Source organism: Alternaria dauci, chromosome 5 (genome assembly GCF_042100115.1).
Source record: "Alternaria dauci strain A2016 chromosome 5, whole genome shotgun sequence".
NCBI classification, from domain to species: Eukaryota; Fungi; Ascomycota; class Dothideomycetes; order Pleosporales; family Pleosporaceae; genus Alternaria; species Alternaria dauci.
The window spans coordinates 886,914-910,633 of NC_091276.1; the positions used below are offsets into that span (position 1 = coordinate 886,914).

At 52.3% G+C, this 23,720-nt stretch overlaps 8 protein-coding genes across 8 annotated transcripts; 3 read left to right on the plus strand and 5 right to left on the minus strand.

Annotated features, from left to right (window-relative positions):
* Positions 1-94: 94 nt before the first annotated feature.
* Positions 95-2,131, plus strand: ACET3X_005817 (uncharacterized protein; the record flags this gene model as incomplete). Its single annotated transcript, XM_069451960.1, has 3 exons — positions 95-438; positions 495-1,078; positions 1,131-2,131. 3 exons carry the CDS (start codon positions 95-97, stop codon positions 2,129-2,131), a joined length of 1,929 nt encoding a protein of 642 aa, XP_069306177.1.
* Positions 2,132-4,973: 2,842 nt separating this feature from the next.
* ACET3X_005818 (uncharacterized protein) lies at positions 4,974-7,858 on the minus strand. Its single transcript, XM_069451962.1, has 5 exons — positions 7,616-7,858; positions 7,529-7,560; positions 5,929-7,474; positions 5,563-5,871; positions 4,974-5,512 (listed from the first exon to the last, which is right to left on the minus strand). The coding sequence occupies exons 1-5, from the start codon at positions 7,688-7,690 to the stop codon at positions 5,210-5,212; spliced, it is 2,265 nt and encodes a 754-aa protein (XP_069306178.1). The 5' UTR covers positions 7,691-7,858; the 3' UTR covers positions 4,974-5,209.
* Positions 7,859-8,098: 240 nt separating this feature from the next.
* Positions 8,099-9,292, plus strand: ACET3X_005819 (uncharacterized protein; the record flags this gene model as incomplete). The annotated part of the gene is made up of 1 exon (XM_069451963.1): positions 8,099-9,292. One exon carries the CDS (start codon positions 8,099-8,101, stop codon positions 9,290-9,292), a length of 1,194 nt encoding a protein of 397 aa, XP_069306179.1.
* Positions 9,293-11,947: 2,655 nt separating this feature from the next.
* ACET3X_005820 (uncharacterized protein) lies at positions 11,948-14,901 on the minus strand. Its single transcript, XM_069451964.1, has 2 exons — positions 14,281-14,901; positions 11,948-14,232 (listed from the first exon to the last, which is right to left on the minus strand). The coding sequence occupies exons 1-2, from the start codon at positions 14,773-14,775 to the stop codon at positions 12,190-12,192; spliced, it is 2,538 nt and encodes an 845-aa protein (XP_069306180.1). The 5' UTR covers positions 14,776-14,901; the 3' UTR covers positions 11,948-12,189.
* A 1,061-nt stretch (positions 14,902-15,962) lies between these two features.
* ACET3X_005821 (uncharacterized protein) lies at positions 15,963-16,749 on the minus strand (the record flags this gene model as incomplete). The annotated part of the gene is made up of 2 exons (XM_069451965.1): positions 15,963-16,054; positions 16,107-16,749. 2 exons carry the CDS (start codon positions 16,747-16,749, stop codon positions 15,963-15,965), a joined length of 735 nt encoding a protein of 244 aa, XP_069306181.1.
* Positions 16,750-17,925: 1,176 nt separating this feature from the next.
* On the minus strand, positions 17,926-19,944 carry ACET3X_005822 (uncharacterized protein). Its single transcript, XM_069451966.1, has 3 exons — positions 19,059-19,944; positions 18,776-19,010; positions 17,926-18,720 (listed from the first exon to the last, which is right to left on the minus strand). The coding sequence occupies exon 1, from the start codon at positions 19,576-19,578 to the stop codon at positions 19,186-19,188; it is 393 nt and encodes a 130-aa protein (XP_069306182.1). The 5' UTR covers positions 19,579-19,944; the 3' UTR covers positions 17,926-18,720; positions 18,776-19,010; positions 19,059-19,185.
* A 224-nt stretch (positions 19,945-20,168) lies between these two features.
* On the plus strand, positions 20,169-22,862 carry ACET3X_005823 (uncharacterized protein; the record flags this gene model as incomplete). Its single annotated transcript, XM_069451967.1, has 3 exons — positions 20,169-20,257; positions 20,305-20,356; positions 20,406-22,862. The coding sequence occupies 3 exons, from the start codon at positions 20,169-20,171 to the stop codon at positions 22,860-22,862; spliced, it is 2,598 nt and encodes an 865-aa protein (XP_069306183.1).
* Positions 22,863-23,152: 290 nt separating this feature from the next.
* ACET3X_005824 (uncharacterized protein) lies at positions 23,153-23,695 on the minus strand (the record flags this gene model as incomplete). Its single annotated transcript, XM_069451968.1, has 3 exons — positions 23,153-23,405; positions 23,462-23,576; positions 23,629-23,695. 3 exons carry the CDS (start codon positions 23,693-23,695, stop codon positions 23,153-23,155), a joined length of 435 nt encoding a protein of 144 aa, XP_069306184.1.
* Between the last annotated feature and the right edge of the window lie 25 nt (positions 23,696-23,720).

The following is a 23,720-nucleotide window of genomic DNA, read 5'->3' on the forward strand; positions in this document are numbered from 1 at the left end:
GGCGTTATCTCAGTATGGCTGTGGTGTGGTGCTTTTCTACTTAGTCCCCCAGCGCCTTCCTCAGTGTCCCTGCATTTCTGACCGCACCTACAAGATGTTTACGATGCGCTGCATTACTCTCTTTCCTCTTCTACTCCTTGCCACCACTACTGCTCTCCACTTTGATTGGGAGCGCGATCAACTCACTCGCGAAGACGCGGCCAGCAATGAAGCACTGCGCTTTGGCAGCGCATCAGCAACTGCAGCGTCTGGTAGCTGCAAGATCATCCCACAAGACGCTACATGGCCGAACGAGGATGCCTGGGCGTCTTTCAACGACACGCTCGGAGGTGCATTGTTGAAGCCTAAGCCGCTTGCCAGTGTCTGTTATGCTGGCGAAGGCTACAATGCGTCAAAGTGCGACCAATTGAAGAGTAGCTGGGCAGGCATGAACCTCCAGTGAGTCTACATGGACAATAATTAGACCTTGCCCTTCATCATACTGATCATAACAGCTCCGACGACCCGGTGAGCATCATGTCCCAATGGGCATCTGGAAATACGTGCACGCCAACCTCACAGCCAAACTCAACCTGTACCCAAGGCGGTTGGCCAGAGTACGTCGTCAATGCCACCACAGTACGGCAGATTCAGCTTGCCGTCAACTTTGCTCGAAACCAGAATATCCGGCTCGTGATCAAGAATTCTGGTCATGATTTCAATGGGAAATCCATTGGTGGTTATTCTCTTAGTGTATGGACGCACAACCTCAAAGGCATGGCATATAATTTGAACTATACATCACCCACTGGCTCATATAATGGAAGAGCTGTTACCTATGCCGCGGGTGTGCAGGCTTATGAAGGCTCTACACTGATGCGACAGAAAGACATGGTCATGATCGTTGCAGGAGGAGGGACCGTGAGTATCGCAGGCGGCTTTCTCCAGGGCGGTGGACATAGCTCCTATACTAGCTACTATGGACTGGCCGCAGACCAAGTGCTTGCCATCACCGCTGTTACAGCCGATGGCAGGGTGGTAGAAGCACATGAGGGAGAGAACGCAGATTTGTTCTGGGCTTTCCGTGGAGGAGGCGGAGGTACATGTCCCCGACATGGAAGAAAACTTCACAGCCACTGACAAACAGCCAGGAACATTCGGGATCATCACGTCTGTCGTCGTTAAGGCGTTTCCGCCCACGCCTCTAGCGTCAACCAGTATCCGTTTCTCGACCACACCAGACCGCGGATCGAATGCACCTCCAATCTCCACGGAAACCTTCTGGGCTGGCATGCGAACATACTGGGAATTCTCTGTCACCATCTGCGATGCAGGTGGTTTGGGTTACAACTTCATCTACCCTGAAAGCAGCACTACTGGTCTTACCTTTACTGTTGGTATCTCTGTACCAAACCAGACTACAACCGAACACCGACGTTTCGTGCGCCCGCTACTTCAGAAACTCAACGATCTGGGTATCCAGCAGCCTATGCCAACAGTAAGACGGTCTCTGACGTCTCCGTTTTCATATGAAGAAGGATACAAAGACGAAGCATCACACCTCTTCAAAAGGTTGTTGGGCGAAACAACAGGTCACACATTAATAGCATCCCGATTCTTCCCCCGCACCACCTTCTCCAACACCTCTGCTCTAGAATCTTCACACCTTGCCATCCGTCACGTCGTCGAGAACGGCTCCCTAACGTTTCATGGCATGAACTACGCGCCCACACTGTCGGTTTCTGGAAACCCCAACAACGCTGTCAACCCTGCCTTTCGCACCACAGTCTTGCACGCCCAAGCCTACGAGCCAAACGCGCACTGGGATGGCAAGGCTCCCATTCTGTCGCGGGGGGCGTTGACGGAAAGGCATGAGAGGCTGCAAGGGTATATGCAGACTTGGCGGGATATCACGGCAGGGAGTGGAAGCTATATCAATGAAGGGGATGCGCAGGATTGGGAGTGGAAGGAGGCATTCTTTGGGAGTAACTACGAGGAATTAGCTAGGATTAAGAGGAAGTATGATCCTGAAGGCGTGTTTTGGGCGATTGGAGGTGTTGGCAGTGATGAGTGGGAGATCAGGAACGTGGATGGCAGCAAGAGAGAGGGGATTGTTACACAGGATGGCAGACTATGTAAGGCAGGCCTGTGATTCGGGTACTTGGGATCTCTGCTTCCTCGTACCAGGCAGGCATACGATGCTGTCCAGCGAAAATGAGGAACGGTGGCACTGACCCGCTCGTTGCATTGGTCGCAGCGATCGACGTCCGCGTCATATCTCTAAGCTTAAAAAACCACGTCCATGCTGCCGTCTCTCCGACTGGCGGAACCGCTTTCTCTACTCTGAAGTCTTCACAACCTCAACTCTCTTCCGTGAACAAGTACATGCAATCGACTCTAGCCTACATCCTTTGCATAAATCAATAAGTGTTTTGATATCTCCACATTCTTTGTGCACCAATTCACCAAGGTGGAGTATTGACCAAGATTTTCATCGAATGTGTCGAGCATGGTGACGAACAGATTAGAAATCTTGCGCAGGAGGTAGTGCCAGAGAGGTGAAGGTATATCGAGCAAGTAACTAAGAACCTAGTTTGAGCTGCGACTGCCGAGGGAGTATTGAGTGGACGGTATTATCCATCAGTGAGCGTCTTGGGACAAGACAGGAAGTCGTCGAAAACAGGATCTAGAAGAGACGCTGTGGGTGTAGATAGTGGAAGAGATGGAGGTATGGGGGTTTTGGTTTCTCTTTGGGGTTGAACGGGATTTGCTGGTCATGGATACAGATGGCACGATCTTTGATTGTCCGGAACAGGTGCAGGCTTGTTGTCGGCGTGGAAGATGACGACGTCTGGAGTCCCGTCCACATGCGTTCTTTTGCATGTGACGACGACTTCATTCGCAAGATCTTCTCGCGTCGTTACTTCCACGTCGTGGAACATGCTATGTTCCGGCAGGCGAGACCAATTACAAGCATCTCCCAAGACCGGGACTTCGTTCAACAAGAAGTCATCATCAACAGTTCTGGCAGAGTAAATACCCTTCTCTTCAAGCCTCATGACCGTTTCTGCAATGTTCGCCGCCGTGAAAGAATCCCATGTCGCCTCTTTCAGTGGAACCACACGCAGTAGCCGTATAGCGTGAAGACGGACACGATGGTGACGACACTTGATAGCCGTGTAATACAGCGGCGCTATGAATCCAAACTCGCCAATGGATCCGTGGAGATTGACATTGTCCGGCATGGATCGAGCTAGGGAGTATTCTTCAAAGATGTGTATAGCATGCGTAAGTATTGTAAGAAACTTATCCGTATACGCTTCATAGTGCTGTTCAGACTCAGAACGCAAACAACCGCACATGACATTCGCCATGGCGTGATGCAAGAGTAATGATTTGAAAACTGATGGTTCGCGATTTGCCGGCAGCTTGGTTGGCGGCGTCTTTGCGCCAAATGACAGCGGTTCGTCGGGTCTCTTCCCCGCAGCTACGAGTATCGTATCGATCCTACAGATTGTACGGCTGTAGATTTCGTACCAAGTCGCAAGCTGGGTCGTGATTTCATCTTGTGCCGATGTCACTGCAGTAACATCATCTTCAGTTCCAGCCCCTGATTTTTGATATCGTTGTTTGATCAAAGCTATGCGATGTAACAACACATCCAGAGTATCCTTCGCTTCTTCCACGCTTGTGAAAGCAGGGTGCGGCATATTGTTTCCAATCGGCTGCAGGAATAAATCGACGCCCTCTAAACTGGAACCGAACAGACTGCTCTGCATGTGTAGAGTCGCGAAGCTGCGTACAATATTTTGATCTACAATTTTCCCGTGTGAAGCCGGTCTGATCACCAAGACACCATGATGGGCATGGTCCTTCTCGGTAGCCGTGTTTTTCAGAAGCTTCAAGCCATTGCGCAAGTGTGTTTCAGCAATCTGGTACCTTCCTCGGAGGTACTCCAGCTGAGTGAACAGTTGGCAGGTGACGAGTATAACTGTGATGGAGTCTTTGTCTCCACGTTGCAACAGTGGCTGTAATGATCGGATGGCCTTGGTATACTGCTGGAGGACAAACTTCTCCCGCGTATCTGGAGCTCGTGACGGATCGAAACTGCATCTGTGCGCAGCGCTCAGCGCCACAGCAGCATGAAGAACGGCTGGTTCTGAGGAAGTTGCCGGCAGCACAATCGAGTTCCAGAATTTCGAGGCGAACCAACCCGATGTCGTATGGACGATCCTGATCCTGTACAGTTGCAAATGCCTGAGTTCTTCAACGGGCAAAACTCTGGTTGGAGGCTTCTGAACCGAGACTAGTGGGGTATCGTTTGTAGATACTCCACCATATCTCTCAACGTAGGTGTTGCCTCCGCCTCCCCACAAGCCATAACCCTCGCACGTTCGACCAGTAGATCGGCAACGAGAGCATACAGGCTTTGCCTCATCACACTTGACTCTTCGGGCTCTAGTCAACGTCGGTAAGTGTTCGTAGGCACAGATCCACATACAGCCCAGACCGCTGGAGAACAGACCGCCAATCGGACAACCATGATACCTTGGACAAAACAAATGACTCACTTGCAGGTACCACACCCTGTCTTCGACTTTCTCCGCACAGTAGTGCTCTGATGTTGGCATGCAGCTTTCGCAGTAGTAAGTTGATCTGATAGGCCAGATTCCGAGTGCATAGCGAGAGTAGTCCCTAGCTAGGGTAAGAATATGAAAGCGCTATCTCAGCTTATTTCGCAAAAGGATTCAGTGGCTCGAGATGCATCTTCCAGACAACGAGATAGAGGAGATGTTACGAGTGAGATCCAAGGCAAGGCGACGACCCCTAAGCTCGCTAAGCTCAGGGAAGGCACTAATAACCCTGCATACAGCGTGCCCCCTCATTCGCCTGCTCGGTACAACTGAGTTTTGACTGGTGGACTCTACAGGAAGCGGAGACAAGACGGGACGCCTAAGCCCAGAAAATGCAAGCTCTTTACCTGTTTTCACGTGCTTTGACATGCCGAGTACGTGAATAGATGGTAGAGGTAATGGAACATGGTTCCAAAACCGGATATCGTGTTCGTTCGTCTATGGACTAGTCTATCATAAGCATCGCATTACCATGATCTCATCACAGAAGAAAAAGAAAAGTTGGACAAGAAACTTTCCCTCGCGCCAAACGTAGCCCTGTTACCACGCCGACCAAATGCTTTTCACTTGCCGTTACGCCTACGCAGATGCCTCGCTTAAGAAGCCTCCTCAACGCCGTCGGGCTTTTGTGCTTCAGCGTCTGTCATCTCCGCGTCTTTTGGCTCTTCCGCCGGCGGCGCCTCAGCCTGCTTCTTGGCCTCGGCTTCCCGCTTTGCGCGCTCAAGCTCGGCTTGCTTAGCTGCGTGCTCCTTCTGTTGCTTCTCCATGACCGCTTGTCGCTCGCTCTCGATCTTGTCGTTGTAGCGCTGGATGATGGGTCCAGCAATGGAGCGAATGTCCTCCTTCTTGGAAACGTACTGTGCCTTGGACGCGTCGTCGCCCTCGTCGTACAACCACTCCTACATCAATGTCAGCGCAATTCGGGAATCATGCATTGAAAGGGACTTACCTCGATAGTCTCGAGCTTGGTGTTGAGCCTTGCCTTCTCGTCGTCGCTGGCAAACTCGGCGTAGACGTCGAGGATCTTGTCCTTGAGCTCGTAGATGAAGCTCTCAAGGTTGTTCTTCTCGTTCTCGGTGTCGGCAACGAGCTTGTCCTCCATGATCATAGAGTTCTCCTTCTCGGCCAAGGCCTGCTTGGTCTCCTCGTCAAGCGAAGCAGTGCCTGCTGATAGTGGTAGATCACCCTTGCGCTGTTGCTTCTTGACCTTGCGCATCTTCGGTGGCTCCTTGGCAGCGTCCTTGTCAACGTCCATTGCCTGCGCATTATTTGTTAGCTCGTCTGTTATGTGCGCAAAAGCAGGACGCCCAAGTACAGGATCAACGCTAGGCTTTCGTCGTTTCGCGGCAGGCTCAGGCGGGCTTTGCCGACCGTTACTAAGATGGTTAGGAAATTCGGAAGAACGTACATCACCCTCTTTCTTCTCCGCCGACGGAGACTCGGGAACAGGCTCCTCGACCTCGGTCTCCTCGACATAGTATCCAGACTCGACGTTGAGTACACCGTGCACATTGAGACGTGCTTTGAGCTTGCAAATCATGAAGTCGCCCTTGGGGTCCTCCTTGACACCCTTGACGGAGAATCGGCCGATCCATGGGTTCATCTTGCCCGGCAGTTGCTCGGGCTTGGCGTATCTAGCCTCGAGGTCGAATGGGTGTTTCCGGTAAAAGGTGAGGATCTTGGTCGATGGCATGACGTTACCCTTGTTGAAGACGGTCAGGTTGGTGTCCTCATCAGGAATGTCCTCGGACTTCTCCCAGGTGAACTCGACAGGGTAGTTGACCATGTCGTGGACGGAGAAGTCACGGACACGGAATACAGGCGAGAGGATGGCGCAGCAGAAAGCGCATCCACGAGCGACAGCCTCGTCCTGGTTGAGTGTGAAGGAGAGGGGCTTGCCAAAGTATTCCTGGATCTTGGCCTTGAGGGCGGGCACACGTGTGCAGCCACCAACCATCTCGATGGCGTCGATGTCGTCGGTGGTGAGCTTGGCCTCAGCGAGAGCCTGCTCGATGGGGGCAGTAGCACGGTCAATGAGGGGCTTGATCAGCTCCTCGAGCTCCTCGCGCTTGAGCATACCGCGCACGTCGACGTCGTTCATGATGGACTCGACGTTGATGGGCGCCTGGTTGTTTGCGGAAAGGACCTTTTTGAGCTTCTCGACACCAGCAGCCAGACGGAGGCGGGCCTTGCCGTTCTCCATGACGTCGATCTTGTACTTTTCCTTGAACTCCTTGGCGAAGTGCTCAACAAGGGCCTGGTCAATGTAGCGTCCACCGTAGTGGCGGTCCCAGGCGCTCGACTTGACAGCCAGCTCACCCTTCTTGAACTCGACGACGGTAGCGGTGTAGTTGCTGTGGCCGATGTTGACGAAGACGACTCTCCGTGGCTTCTCCTCGGGCGCTGGGAGGTCGAGCTTTGTGATTCCCCAGCCGAGGGCGACTGCGGTGTTGTCGTTGATGAGGCGGAGGCACTTGAGGCCAGCAATATCGGCGGCGTCGAGGATGGCGCGGCGCTGGGCGTCGGTGTACCAGACGGGGCAGCTGAGGACGACGTCGTTGACGGGGAGTTTTAGCTCGGCAGATGCTGTGGCGCGCATCTTGGTGAGGAACATGGCTGTGATCTGGGTAGCAGTGAACTGCTCCTTCTTTCCCAGGTATTGCACCTCGGCGCCGACCTGGCCGCCCATGTCGATGAGGGGCGCGGACACGAAATTTTGCTCGATCTGGACATCGGGATCTGAGAGGTTGCGGCCAGCGAGGCGGACGAACGAGGAGACGGTGTTCTTGAGGTTGGAGATTTCCTGGTTCTTGGCCGTCTCGCCGACGTATCTGCTCTTGGGGCCGAAGCCTACTAGCGATCTGCAAAGTTGTCAGTTGGCTGTTGTTTTGTGTGTGCGCTGGGGGTTTACTTACGGTGTCGCGCGGTTGGATACTTCATTTGCAATCTACGCACCGTCAGCATCTCCGTATAGGACGACATGCGCCTAGGCTAGTACTCACCACATCGACACCTCGATTCCGCGCAACAGCAATGACGCTGTTGAGCGTTCCCAAGTCAACACCTACTACAGACATGTTTATCGCTGGTGGTGGGGTATATGTGCGTGTGTACGGGGTAGTGTAGGGAGTGTGTGCGGTGAAGGTGTTTTTTTTTCTGCAAGGTCGTGTAAAAGATAGGCAGACACGGGTCGCAAATTTCAATAAGCCGCTGCTACGATGAGTTGCTGGCAATCCGTCGAAGAAAAGAGAACCTTCTCGACAAGCCCTGTTTTAGCGGGGTCACTAAAGAAAGTGTTGCGGAAGGCACGGACCACGAAGCAAACCATCCAGCAACACGCTGCGTCATGGCCCCGGTCACGTCGCAGTCCCCGCCGACGCGTCTAGAGGGCGCCATCCCATTCCAGCGCCCATGCACGCATACACGACCGCCTGGGAGCACTCGCACGCGTCAACCTCGTCGGCCATGAGATAGCTGACATCGCCATGGCCCATATTCCCCCGTACCCACTCTACAACAGGACGTACAACCTGTACCGCCTGTCCCCGCTCCACTGCCACGACACGCCCCTCCTGCTAGAAGCCTCACTTCGATCCCATGCCAAGCGCCTAAAAGAACAACTCAAGGCCGACAATGTGCGCGGCGTACAGGTCGACTTTGCCGGCGCTGAAGACACCGCAAAGCTGGGCCCGCTGGAAGAGTGCAGCTGGGAGCTCATTGGAGACGAAGACGCCTGGATTGACCGACATCGCCAGTCGATTGATCCCGATGCGTCGCAACTGTCATCCCTCTCCCACCTTTCGCCAGACCGCGCGCGAGGACTGCAAGTGAGCCTCGAGTACGAAAAGCAGACATACAATGCGCTCCTGCTGCGCGACCCGGGCGTCACTTCCTCGCCAAAGGGCTTTACATCGCTGCCACTGTTGCTTGTGAAGATGCCGGGTCCGATACGTGACGTCTTTCTCAACTATCTCCACACGACCTTTGATGCTTACGTTGCGCCCTTGAGGCTGCCCTCGCCCATGATCGCTTCGAGCCTCGAGACGTATTTGAAGCACCTCTCAGCGAGGCACTCGACCCAATCCATCCAAGATATTATAAGACAGCTGCACATTCAACTGGCATTTCCCACCAGCACAACTCTTCTCAAGCACGTAGAAATCACCATCGCAGGTACCGACATCTCCGGTTTCGTCGACCGTGGTAGGCTGCTCAACCATGTCCACGACAAGCCCTTTACAGCTGCCTTGTCCGCCTATCTCAAACAACACCTCGCTCTCGACACATCACACCCTAAAGTTCAAATATCGCGCATCGCCTGTAACAGCTTCCACCTCGGCACCGAACGACTGAAACTCATCGCACCCGACCCCCTCGCAGACACGTCCTTCTCCGACCAAGGCGGCGCATCACAAGACGCAAGTGCAAGTGAACTTGCCGTTCAAGAGCTCTATAAATCTTTGGTCCGAGAGGCTGCTGGCAGCGGGAGCTTTCTGCCCGACGACACAGCTAAAGCTTCGGAGGAAGAGACACTGTCTCCTGCAGCAAGTGCTCAAGCGGGGCGGCGGAAGAGGACTATCAGCGCCGCTGCTATCGATAGCAATAACAAGAAGACCAAGGCGAGAGCGAAGGAGAATGGCCGAAAGGTCGACGGGAATGACGACATGGTTGCTGTCTAGTCACACCTTATGCCGGACTGAAGCACATCTTGGTGAAGTATTTGCACATTATTTAGGATACCCATTGACGGAATCCGCTGCAACAAAGGACATCATATTCAACCGAACCACACTTATATCACATGTCGACAAGTGCTCCGCCTTTGTTTGTTATCTGCCTCACCACAATGTTGCTACCGCATCATGTTATCTATATGAAGGCTTAAATCGTTATCAAGTGGACGCTACCACACCCGGTATCTCTGGCAGAGACTCGAAATATAATCTGACCAATAGTAATGCCCAGATCGCCATGGTAAACGTGGAGTACATACCTGAGTTAGAAATATTGCTACTTGGCGAGAATAGATCGCGAGCCATCAAAGCCAATTCTGGGAATTAAAAATGCAACTGAAAGGAAGAACAGTACATTGGACTCCTGTCTTTCCACCCTGTGATCTCCCTTGATCGCCACTCCTGAGTCGCTCGCATCCGAACCATAAATTGTCATTACACACGACTCGCTGCACAAGCGTCTCCGCAAACAAGGCATCATCATCAGTCGCACGAAAGAACACGGAGGGCTGTTGTCCATGCAAATCTGAACACAAAAACACTATCATTGCCTATATTCCTGCACAACATGCTAAGTATATGAGAACGCATCGCGAAGCAGAGATTCCATCAAATGAAGTGGAGTTCTTGGAGAGACTTGTTAGATTGCTGCCTTTAAAGATGACTGAGGATATCAAAGGGAAGATCAGAACGAAGATAGAGGTAAAAGTGTCGCTCTACACTGAGCTCAAGCGGCTTGTGTCTGCGCAGACTTCAGTTTATCAAAAGTTTCGCTTTCCTCGTTTTCACTCACATGATCAAGTCATGCTTTCCTCCTTTCACTAACCGGTATTATCTACCCCTCAATTTGTTTTCGTTTGCGTGGTCCTTGCACACGCGACTGTGACAAGCACAGTTACTTCCGCCTATAAAATAACTCCTCTTCTGCACTGTTGTTCTTTCTATTTCCGGATTCATATATACACCCACCACCTTCTAAAGACCCAAGAATATACTTTACACTCTACTGGACATGTGCGCCTCCACTTCCACTATGATAGAAATACGTGACTACGTCACCAACTTTCTTTACATCCGTCGTCCTTCGTCTGGGCTAGGGGACTACAACGCCCTCGTCTCTAACTGCTTCAGTTACTCCAACTGGAACCGAGAAAAGTACACGGTACATTTCCACCTCCAGCGGGGCTCGTATTGTGAATATGGAAAGTTACTGAAGGACCAAGATTGGGCCGTTGGATCGTACGAGGTACTCTTCGCACACTTTGTGAGAAGAGCCCGAGCTACAAGTCAAAACAGCCTCAGCTTTGGATACAGGACTAGAAAGTCGACAACACCTCCAGACATCCCCTCACCCGAATCTCCATGGACGCAGCCGCCGCTACCAGCCGTTGATGATCAAGGATTCCCTATGCTAGGAGATCCACCAGTTCGTCCAGTACCGGACGCTTCTACTCCCGGCCCTAACCCCGTACCGCCACCAGCTCCTGTGCAGCCCCGTCCAGCCGCTCGTCGACCAGCTGTCCAGCGTCGAAACACGAATTCGACAATCGTATACTCCATTGGTCCACCTATCCCTACCTCGCATTACAATAGTACTTATTTCTCTGGCCCATACGTGTTCATACCGTTGCGCCCTGACTTGCCTCGACCACGGTCACATGCTCAGCACTACAGTGACCCCTTTCCAGGTTTCAGGACCCAGTCATCTGCGCTCGCTCTAGAGAGGACCACTACAGCGATGACCTCCGCGCCGCGGGTAAGAGCACGTCCATCTGCCCCAGTTGCTACCGGTGGCCGGTCTCTAGCTAGGCAGCCTCAGCCGGACGACGGATTCCCAGATTGGTCACCGGTCACAAGACGAGGCCGTCCAAGGACTGGTGAGCAGACTGTGCAATCAGGGCCACTGACAATGCCTTCATGTTTTGGTGCAGACAACTCACGAGTGGCGATTCGGCAGTCACCTACAGAACAAGACTTAAATGAAGAGGAACCAGAGCAAGGAGTACCAGAGATGGCAGAACGCGCGTCCGTCGATAGTTCGCTAGAATCCTTCGACTTCAGTGACTACCTCTATGGCTCCCCCGAAGCGAGTCAGCATTCCCCACCAAGGCGGCAGGAGCAAGAAGGAACAGAGGGGGAGAGTCGTGCGTCCATTGCACGCTCGCAAGATTCTTTTGGACAGTTCGCGACTGAAGGGATTGAGAGTCCACTGTTTGTCACAGATGAAAGTGACAGGGATTTTCAGGAGGATTTGGCTTGGGAGACTGACGATGAGCAGGTGGCGGTGGGAGAGGAACAAAGAGGAGGCGATAATGATGAAGATTAAAACTGTTTTGTCGGCGCTTGGGGGTTAGAAGACTAGACCTGGATAATGCAACAGGAGTCCGTGAACGTGTTCAGCATGATATAATAGTTGCAGTGAGACCTCAACTACTTGACTTGTCAGTTTGGCGTCTCACACAATGAGTTGTGGACCTCATGGCAGTACAGACACTCTGCCAAAGATATAGCGATAGTTCCGCATTCCTCATCTTCTGCTTCGTGTCCCAGCTTGGTGATCTTTAGGCGAAATGTAAACGGCAGCGAAGATAGTACAATGCGTGTTAATGACGCTATTCAGGGTGCGATACTGGCCATAACACTCCTGTTAATAATACTCTGCAATATCGAGAATGTACGCGATACATCGAGGTCATAACGACGTAAAAAACGTAATAGGAAATCTCCAAGGGACAATAACTAAACCCATACACCGATGCGAGTGATCCAATCGCTCCAGCACCAAGAACCAGCCACTTCTGACAAGCATTTACACCCCATGCCATACAATCATCAATCCCGCCTCATGTGTACACACTCTCCGTAAAGGAGTTCACTTGCAGTCCCCGTTCAGCCATATCAGCGTTCTCGAGGAACTTCAATTGCATCCACACCAAGTGCCCCTTTACGCGATCCAGTTCCGCCCTGATCTCCTTGACAGGCCTTACCATGTCGTACAAATGACCCTGCTTGTGCTCTTTGTCGCCTGAAGGATTAGGAGTAAACTTATCATAGTCTTCGAACGTGAGGATACTGTCATCGGGATCGGCGTGAAACAAGGACCTGAACACCTCGGTGTTGGTAGTCGCGCGCTCGGTCCACTCGTCCCATAATTTGGGTGACAGGGGATCGGAGACAAAGTCGGCTTCGGGACCGGGCATAGGGTCGTTTGGCGATTCCTCGCCAGGTGGTTGCGCGTTGGGGTCGTCCGTGGCATTGAGAGATTGGGGTGGGAGTAGGCCGAGATGTTCGCGCCATAAGCTGCTGCGAAGTTGGTGGGCGAGGCGCGCGGCTTTGTAGGGCTTGCCGTCCATCTCCGTATCTATCTCGTCCGTATCCTGCAGGACAATAGAGAGTTCTGAGTCGTGGAAGCCTAGTTGGGAGCGGTCATTTATGTTGGAAGAACCGCAGATAACGGTCCTGTCATCGACGATACAGATCTTGGCATGGATGTAGAGCTCTTCTTGGAAGAAGTGCTGCTTCTCTTCTTCCTCTTCACCTTCCCAATTTTCTTCGCTGGGCTTCTTTTCCGTAAGCATAGCGTCGTCGGCAATCGAATCAGGATCAATGACGCCGCCCTGATCGCCTTTACCTATGTCTTCAGACTCGCTCATGTACGCATTCCTCAATTCAGCCGCTTTACGACGCGCCTCTTCTCCTCCTTCTTCCGGCGGAGCTTCCAGCTCGTCAATCTCAGCTGCCTCAAGCTCCATGTACGTCATACCAGCCTTCTTCTCGCGCTCCTTAAGCGTAGGAGTGACGTTGATGCGATCGTACGAACGGAGATTGAAAAAGAAAATGTACTTTTCGGGGTCGACACCAGCCGCTTTGACCTTTCCGAAGATGCTCTCGTCCCCTCTGCAGATACTCTTGAATTGATAGTCCATAATGGCGCGTGTTCCAGCAGCAGCCTGATCTCGTAAATCTCCTGCGAATCCCGGGATAGCTGGGATAACAATGATCAGTTTGAAGTTGCGCTGCTCCTTAGCAGCTGAAACCACAGCATCGACCATTGCGGCTCCGATCTGGTTGTGGACGGGATTCTCATCATGTTTTCCCGTCGCCGTGATGAAGAATTGATTCTCAATGTAGACATAGTGTTTCGCGTTGCGGATGAGCTCGCAGTATGCATTCTGGATACTCTGCTCATGAGGATCGATACCCATGCTCCAGTCTCCGCTGCTTCGGACTAGTTGCGCATGTACGGTACCACGATTGTCCAGGTTTTTGCTGCTCAGCTGAGTGATGGGATGGTGCACGTACTCACCCACCGGAAACTTGGGCCTCTGCACTCCAATCAGGTCTTCATCCGCACCTTCTCGACCTTCCATAGTGAGCCAGTCATACCTTTCGTCACGCTTGTACTTTTCTCGCTTCACAAAGTTCCATCGCAGGACGAAGTGTTCAGCGATGTCGTACACCGCCGGGCCGATAACGCCCATGGCGACATCGTGCCATGGCATGCGGCCGAACTCGAGCTTGTTCAGCTTGTTGGATTTCCAGTCCTGAACACTCTCAAAATCCATGATACGGTTGTTGTTGTAATCCTGACCAGGGAAGATCTGATTCTGAACACCAGATGGGTGCGCATCTGAAAGCGGATGTTGCTTCTCATCCCATCGTCCATAGCACAAGTCCAGTCCACCAATAAAAGCCATAGCATAGTCGATGACAATGAACTTCTCGTGATGTGCCCAATAGAAGGTCATGTCTGAGGCATTTTCGAAGACATTGTGATCGGGATGTCTCATTACCTTGATGTTGCCGTATCCAGGTTCGCCCTCTTCAAAAAGGCCCATAAGTGCCTTCTTAGTATGTTGGCTGTTGCATGTGAGAGCTGCAGAGACCTGTTCAAAATCAGCTAATGAATGTCTGCTGCTGTTTGACGACCTTACCTCCTTGTACACGGAAATATAGATCTTGACACCAGCCGCGGCACGTCGTTTGAGCACTTGATCCAGTCGAAATTGTTGATTGTAGTAAGGCGGCCGCTTCAGAAAAAGCTCGGGGCTGAGCCACCAGTCTGCAATGTAGATGGTTTCTTTGGCCTGCTCCAGTGCCTCGGCAACGGCCCAGAAGTAGTCCCTGCCATCTACATACCACTTCACCAAATTACCATCTCGCTCCGGTGCAAAACTCTGGAACCGGTGGTTTTCTGCGATCTTGCTTCTCTTCGCATCCGTTTGCTTCTCATGCTCTTCGTCATGACGATGGTTGGCGTTGAAGAGGTTGGTGAATTTGCCAATCTTATGCTTTACGTGCACAGCCTTGATATGCGCACCTCGAAGTTTGGTGTGCTCAAGCTTTTGTTCGATCTCCTCTATCTTTTCAGAGGCGTGATGGTTGAACGGGTGAAAGAGCTTCTTAAGGCCCTTCTCTTGAGAGGGCATGTTGACGACCGTGCGCAGCGATCAGCAATCGCGCGGGGTAACAATGATGTTGGTGATGAGGCTGGAGAAACGAAGAGGCTGAGAAGTGAGGCGTAGGCGACGGGGAGGCGATCAGTCGCGTGCACAGGTCTTGTACTGACCCACAAGGATGGAATAACCTGTATTCACAGTGGAGTACTCGGCTGGTAAAGAGGCATGGTGCGATTGCAGCCGGAGAGACCGATTGGTGACGTCATCTGAGGCTAGCCATGTTCAGAAATAGCATTCATGCATCTCCACCAAGCGCCCATCGCGGTTGAGGTCACAATCCGCGATTCGTGACGTTGTGAAACCATTGCGATATCCACGATGAGGTAAATGACGGGTGGTACCAAGAAAGCTCATCTCAGCGAAAACGAATCTTAAGATCAGATCCATGAGATGCTTGTCAGCTCTTGAGAAAACCTTACCCCGCGTTTTCGGCCCTACCGATTGCTTCCTCGCACCAGCCACTATTTCCGAGATTAAGCGCATGCACGCTATGTTATTGGCCAGGAGGCCTAAAACGCAACGCATCATCCGAAAGAAAAGTCTGTAGCACTACAAGCTTTGACAATCTATTAGAGAGCTGATGCTCATGTGGCCCAATCGACGTACTCAGGTGCTGTGTGTGGAGTGACCGTTGGTGCAGAGTCTTCTTTATCAAGCATCCTGATATCATCATCTTAAAGAGACATATCCATAGCAATTATACTTGATGGCACCGCGGGGTCGGTCGTGGGGGTTACTCGACACAACAGATGTTTCCTAACCACAACGATCGTACATCAGACGTTGCTTACAAATTATGACCCCAAGTATTACCAAAACTATTGAATACTGACAACAAAGAATTACGACCATGACACTAGCCGTGATTGGCAGCCCGCTGCTACCTCCAGCAAACCAGCTCCTATAACAACGCTTGGCTAACATTGCTTCCGGAGCAGTCGTAAGTCGTAAGTTCGTAAAGTATGGGTCATAGGAACGCCATCCTATGAACCGTAGCTACAGCGCGCCTCCCCAAGCGCGCTAGAACAAGACTCAAACATAAGAACATAAGCTTGCGACAGAAGACGACTAAACACACTCTGGTGTTGTACGATATACATGGAAAGATTAAAGATGGGTCCAGATACTGCCGAGAGCTTTTGCAGGATACCAGTCGATCAGGCAACAAGGACCGGCCATCCGCCCTCCCAGTCGAGGTAGTTGTAACCAAAGAAGAACTGGTCGGCTTCGTAGCCAACACTTTGACGGACTGCATCAATGTTAGCTTGGGGTTTGTGTATCACATTTGCTCTTCTGCTTACCATAGTGATAATACATCACCGTCCTCCCATTGTCAGGGTGCACCATAACACCCTGACCACCAGGCGCATAGATATCACCATGACTGGCCAGAATAGTAGTACCACCATTCTCTTCAAGACAACTCTTGCCCTCTCGGTCGTAGAAGGGTTCGGTTGGGGCTTCCGAGCGGCAGACGACAACGTGGTATACTTGGCCATCTGGAGCAAGGCCGTCCTTGTCTGACGGCTTGTTGCAACACTGACCAACACTGTAGAATATGTAGTAAAAATTCTTCTCTTTATGCATGATAGCCCCCTCAGAGACTCCGGCGCCAATGGTGCCGTTGCGTACCAAATTGACGATACGGTTGTTTTCAGCGGCCCACCCACCAAAGGCTATAAGGTCATCGTGGGGGAATAGCTCAACTTGGAAGATATCGTCCCAAAAGGATCCAAAAGTGAAGTAAACTGGGTCGTTGGGCGTCTCTTGGTACACGAAGGGGTCGATTAAATTGTACCTGTGAGACAGGGGAAGACCGATATCACCGTGGTCTTGCCAGCTGCCTGGCTCGAGGGAAAGTGATGTTGCTACACCGATAGACGAGTTCTGGAGGCCGATACGGGATACGGAGTAGTGACAGTAGTAAGTGTTACCTCGCTTCATCACTGAAGGTGCCTGTTTGCGTCAGTCAGAAGGGTGCTTAGTACATCAATGCCAAATGTTGTGAAGGAGCAACCATACCCAAATATCTTGATCTGGATGGACCATTATACTGGTACCGTTGTGCAACAAGGCTCCTTGATAGCGCCAAGGACCGTCCAGGGAAGGTGCAGTTGCAATGGCAATGTTGCCGCTGGTCGAGAAACGCCAGTATTTACCGTCTTCATACAAGATGCTAGGATCGTGGATCCATGTGCAATTACCACGACATGGTTCTGGATCCGGGTACAACCCATCAACTCTCGGACTGCCAGCCTGGGGGTCTGGATTTGGTTGTGGCCCTGGTCCGGCGTGAGGCTGTGGTCGGGGCGCTGGAACTGGATTTGCAGCAGCTTCAAGAGCCAGGAGTGGTAGAAAGGTAGCGCTGGTGATGAGCATCGCAGTAAGCAATGCGGTGGTGAACCTCACTGGGCCTGAGTCCCGGATGGTGGTTCCGACGCCCCTCATAATGAAACAGTAATATAAGCAGTGAAAAGTATAGAAGTAGACGAATGCATACGAAAGACACATAACCGATCGCAGAGTTTATACTTCCGGTGCGTGAAACACGTCAGGGGTCATGAACCGTCACTTGTTGTCGACAACAGCATTCGTTTGCAACCACAGCACACAGCTGACGCCGAAGCCCATGGCAGGGCGCTCGGAACGTAAACAGCGGTGAAATTTGTTGTAAGAGTCGCATCTCTCGTGACTAGTGAGGCGGCAAGATTTGTATAATGTACTGCGAAGATTGGCCACGAACGCTCTTGTGCGAGCTCCCACATCCGCCTCCCACTGAGGGAAGCGCTCAGAACTTCGTCATGCGACGTAACTCCTAGAGCTAGGAGAGGGTCAGATGCCCCATTCAAGCCCCGGATCTCGGCCTCGTATATGCGGCGGTGAGGAGAGTGGTAGCCTGTAGGAGCTAAGCAGGCAACAGTACCCCGTCCAAGGTAGAGTTCATGAAGAGAGTCGTGTGACATCGTCGAGCTTAGGCCTGTTCAAACGCCGGAGATCTGATACTCGTGAAAATACGATGTTCATAGGATCACATACACACTCAGATGCGTGAAGTGCCGACGCTGCAGCGGTTTTGCAACACTATCGGCGGATGTATCGCTCGAATAGTGCCAGTGATGTCATTGATCGATTTTCGTCGGAGTCTTCTGCATTAGGCACATCGTCTTCGAACTATTTTAGAGTTGTCGCGCTCTATGGTCCCGGAGCTTGAGTGGAACGTTACGCGACCAGATCCGGTGCCCGTTCTTGTAGCCACACGAACGCCAAACGTTTCCTTTATTCCGCGATTCTGGTACTGCCACATGGGGATTTCAAGCTCTAGACAATGACACCGCTGATCTTCTTTAGCATGTTGTTTGGTCGCATGGACACGTACCGGATTTGAGTCCAACCCTCTGCTTGAGCGCAACGTGGCAACCGCCACAACATCGCCGCTGTGTGACGCTACGCTGTCTTGTAGCTATCGTCTTCCACTCTCCACTCGACAGTCGAAACATAGAATGGCGCACTTTGAAAGCAACATGCTGTACTAGTTAGGGCGTCAAAAACAACGATGTCAGTGAACAATTCCAAGGCCATCAAGAAGTCTGGCAAGCGCGGTGAAGTTAATTGGAATGAATCTCATCATACGACGAAGGTCGTGCAAAGTCTCCGCACGAACACCACACATTTGCCCACCTGCTTCTTTCGGGATTTCTCTTTCATCTCACCTGTTGCTTGCCAAAAGCTAGTTGGGCGCCTTGTAGCCTTCGACGTCGGTACTGTTACTCAATTTCTCGAACTTCTTGACGCTGTCATTCTACCCATCAAGCTTCTTGTTGACGAGACTATATGCATTGGTGCCAACTATGCATCGTATAGGCGGATCGCCCATGACTGCTAAATCGTAGAAAACTTTGGCAGCCTTGGCGGGATCTGTGCAAAACTAGTCAGCATTCGTTCGGTATATAGCGTATTCACGATGATGTACCTCCTGCTTGAGAGCCATAGCGCCCTTGAGCCTGCTTCTTTGGGTCAAAGTCTGCGTATGCCGGGGTTGATATCTCTCCAAAGTCCATACTACGACCTGACCAGTCGATTCGGAAACCACCAGTCGATGCAAGTGAATTTTATTCCCCACTCAGGCTTCACTTCTTTAGAGACTGCCTCTGTGAATCCCTCGACCGCCCACTTGCTGGCACAGTAGATAGAGAAATTAGGCACCCCTAGTACGCATCAGCCGCCGATTCAAACACCAAAGGCGTCAGACTTACCGATCTGACCGCCGATAGAGGTTACTTGCTGGATGACACCTCCGGTGTGTCTGTCGCGCATAGTCTCCATGGCCTTTCTTGTCACATCAATCAGACCGAAGAAGTTGATCTCCATTTGCTGGCTGATTTACTTTTCTGATGACGTTTCGAAGGGGCCGTTGAGACCATATCCGGCGTTGTTACAAACAACGTCAACTTTCCCGAATTTCTTGATAGCCGCATCGAAGGCCTTGTCGATGGGCTCTCTCTTCGTCACATCAAGGTCCACGAACAGACTATTGGAATCATTGGCACCATCGAAGGATAGTTTGAAATTGTTGCGTGCAGTCGCGTCGACATAATCACCCTTCTGCAAGACAGCCTTGACGAATTCCTCGCCAAAGCCTGTAGAGCCTCCAGTTGTGAGGGAGACGCGGGGAACCATGTTAGTGTGACTGGGATTCAGTGTTGAGAGTATGATTCGAGTTGGACATGTAAATGCTGCGGTGTGCTTCTCTCGATCGCTCAAGCCGCTCCTCATATCCTTGGGGGATTAACGACGTCAAGTGCGGCCATTGTCATTACGTCGGGATCGGTCAAGGGAGCTCACGGTGTTTAGCGGAGTTGATCAAGCAGCGACTACGGACTGGCGAGTCAATCCCGATCTGCGACATACCTTATCGGCAACGTCTGCAGACCGGCAATGGTAACTTGTTCGGCAGCATGTTTGGATGACGTCTCCCGACATGGAGATGGCTCTCTCCGGCTGGGATCGTTCGGCAACCGCTCGACCTGCTGTAGGTGCGATGCTTCGAGATATCGGTACGAGGCAAGCAAAATTACATGTTGACCGTGATGAGCGTTGATGAGAGAGCAACGAGATGGGTGACTGGTGTCAGACCGGAAGGGGATGGTTAATGGGCAAGGAACGCGTGACGGAAAGAGACTAGCGTCGACGCGAATTGATGTCGCGAAACTGGAGCCCCTCGAAGCGTTTACCACGGCAACAGCACAAACAATACACCCGTCCAGACAGCCCGCTTCGAATACCCCCACTTCCGCTGTATTGAGTCGGCCTTCTTTTTGCAGCGATTGACATCTTACTAGTCCGAGAGTGACATAATACACACCATGGCCGAGGTAATCAGGGACGAGGAGGTGCGCAGGCGCGTGCGACTTGCGCAAGAGTTTCTCGACCCAGACGATGTGTCGAGGCGAAGGTATGGAGCACATGTCTGCTTGGGGAAGCGCCGACTGACGGCTTCAGCTACCGCCCAGACATTCTGGTGATGCTCAATCGGGGCCTGCGAAGACTCACAGTGAGTGCAACACGCCAGAAGAGGATGCGCACATACTCACCCTGTCTAGGTCAGCATAGACGAGATCCGCTCCCACAACCGCGAGCTTGCCGACGGCCTGCTCAACTCGCCCTTTGAATTCACAGAAGCCTTCGACCGTGCCCTCAAAGATGTCGTACGCACCTTCACCGACCGGCCAAAGGCCGAGACGGGCGACGACGTCGTCTACTACTGCGCATACATTGGCAGCTTCGGCGAGTACTCGTGCAACCCACGCACACTGGGCTCCAGCCAGCTGAACCACATGGTGTCGCTCGAGGGCATCGTCACGAAGACGTCGCTCGTGCGGCCCAAAGTAGTCAAGAGCGTCCACTACAACGAGAACAAGCAGAAGTTCCACTCGCGCGAGTACAGAGACCAGACAATGACGACTGGCGCGGCGAGCACCAGCGTCTACCCGACAGACGATGGCGAGGGAAACCCACTCGTCACCGAGTACGGCTACTGTATCTACCGCGATCATCAGACCATCTCCATCCAGGAGATGCCCGAGCGTGCGCCTGCTGGACAGCTTCCGCGTTCTGTCGATGTCATCCTGGACGACGACCTGGTCGATCGCGTCAAGCCCGGCGACCGTATACAGCTTGTAGGAATCTATCGCTCCCTCGGCAACCGCAACGCTGGCGCTGGCAGCTCGACCTTCCGCACACTGATCCTCGCAAACAACGTCATCCTTCTCTCTTCCAAGTCCGGTGGTGGTATCGCCCAGGTCTCCATTACCGACACCGATATTCGCAACATCAACAAGATTTCAAAGAACAGGCGCGTCTTCGAGCTGCTATCGCAGTCGCTCGCCCCCTCCATTTACGGGCACGACTATATCAAGAAGGCCATTCTATTGCTCCTCCTAGGAGGACAAGAGAAGAACCTAGAGAACGGCACACATCTGAGAGGAGACATCAATATTCTCATGGTTGGTGACCCCTCGACTGCTAAATCGCAACTTCTGCGATTCGTGCTGAATACCGCTCCGCTGGCCATCGCCACGACTGGTCGTGGTTCATCCGGCGTCGGTCTCACAGCAGCCGTCACGTCAGACAAGGAGACGGGCGAGCGTCGTCTTGAAGCTGGTGCCATGGTCCTTGCTGACCGTGGTGTTGTCTGTATTGATGAATTTGACAAGATGTCCGATGTTGACCGTGTAGCTATCCACGAAGTCATGGAGCAACAGACTGTAACCATCGCTAAGGCCGGTATCCATACCTCGCTCAACGCTCGATGCAGCGTTATCGCAGCTGCCAACCCCATCTTTGGTCAATATGATATTCACAAAGACCCTCATCGCAACATTGCTCTTCCAGACTCCCTGCTATCGCGTTTCGATCTGCTGTTCGTCGTCACGGATGACATCGAGGACGCACGCGACAGGCAGGTTTCTGAGCACGTCCTCCGCATGCACCGATACCGTCAGCCTGGCACCGAGGAGGGCGCACCAGTCCGCGAGGAAGGAGCGCAGCTCCTGGGTGTCGGCCTCGACACTGATGCTGATGCCAATCGGCCAACAGAAGTCTACGAAAAGTTCAATCCCATGCTGCATTCCGGCGTCACAATCACGGTCGGACGTGGCGCGAACCGAAGGACCGAGGTCCTCAGCATACCTTTTATCAAGAAGTACATTCAGTATGCTAAACGCGAGAAACCAATCCTTACCAAGGGTGCGGCCGATCACATTGTAGCAACCTACTCTGCGCTGCGGAACGACGAGCTAGATGCTGGTACCCGCCGCACTTCTCCTATCACGGCGCGTACTCTCGAAACACTCATTCGTCTCTCCACCGCGCACGCAAAAGCTCGTCTGTCGAAGCGAGTAGAGCAGAAGGATGCAGAGGTCGCAGAGCAAATTCTCCGTTTCGCGCTGTTCAAGGAAGTCGTCGAGGACGACCGCCGCAAGCGGAGACGAACAGTCCGCGATCCAGATGCTATGTCTACAGACGGAGAGTCATCCGGTGATGATGACGAAGACGGTGACGAGCAGGAGGCCACACAACCTCGCCGTACTGGTGGGCCGTCTACCCGCAACACTCGCACAGGCACTACACGCACCCCTGCAGCCGAAGAGGAGGGTGGAGAAGACAACAATGAAGACCTTTACAACGTTACGCCAAAGACTCAACGCACTACCAACCGAACACAGTCCTCCCGCGCTGGCGCATCATCTCAAGTCAGCGCCGCATCTTCACACCCCGAGTCACAGCTACCAGCCACGCAAACCGAATCGCAAGAATCGCAGGATATCACGCCGGCACGGCTGCAAGTGTTTCAAACAGCACTCGGTCAACTTATCGACGGACCACTATTTGCGAACGATGCTGCAGATGTGGAGCCACTAGTTGCTGCTGTGAATGCTAGACTTGGTGGTGGTAACGGGCGCGAAGCGTTTGATGAAGCCGAGGCAGAGAAGGCACTTGAAGCGCTCAGCGAGAGAAACAAGATCATGTACTCTGGAGGTATTGTTTACAAGATCTAGGGACTTGGGTATTGGCATGGATACGTGATCGAATGTGGATATGAAGTGATGATCATCATTGGTTTTGCTGCTAGGCAGCAGAGATGGCGTTATGTTGATTATGGAGACAAACATGTGTGCACTTTCCAAAGATATTTTGCTGCGACGTCAAACATATGCAGGCGGAAATACCCCAAGCTCGCGATACTTGCAAACACGAACAGTACGATAGAAGTAGATTTTTTTTCATTCATTTGTTGGTCATGACATCGTCTCGTTATAGAGTTATCACTCGACACTTCCCGCCCATTCTATACAGGAGAGTCCTGTTTGGCGAATTGCCTCGCCAACGCCTCAATGCTATCCGCGATCCTCTTGAACTCATCCTTCTGCTCTCCAGCAAGGTCACCACCATCCATGGCAGCATCGTCGTCCTGGTTGCTCCATTGAATCTCCATTGTGTTGAAGTCGACCTTGTTGTCTAGACCGTAGACATCCTTGCTTGGGTGCGAAGGGAAGCCGCGTAGTGTGGAGATGAGAGACATGAGCTCCCTGACATCGTCTCTGTCAAGGGTGTTAGTAACGATATAACGAAGTGGAACTGAAAATGGGAATCGTACTGTGGTACATCGCCCTTCTTTTCCGATGACTTGGCGCCACCGTTGTAGTTGGACATGCGAATGCTGGCTGCGCGGTTGGGCTCGCCGATGACCTCGATCATGTGTGTTGGTGCGCCTGTACGTCTCGTCAGTAAGAGATTCTACATATGCGAGACAGAATGATTTACCGTTGAAAGGCTTGCTGAGGACGACCTGGAACTCTCCAGATGGCGGGGGTGCGACCATGCGAGGCATCTTGATATGTAGTGTGTGCGTGGAT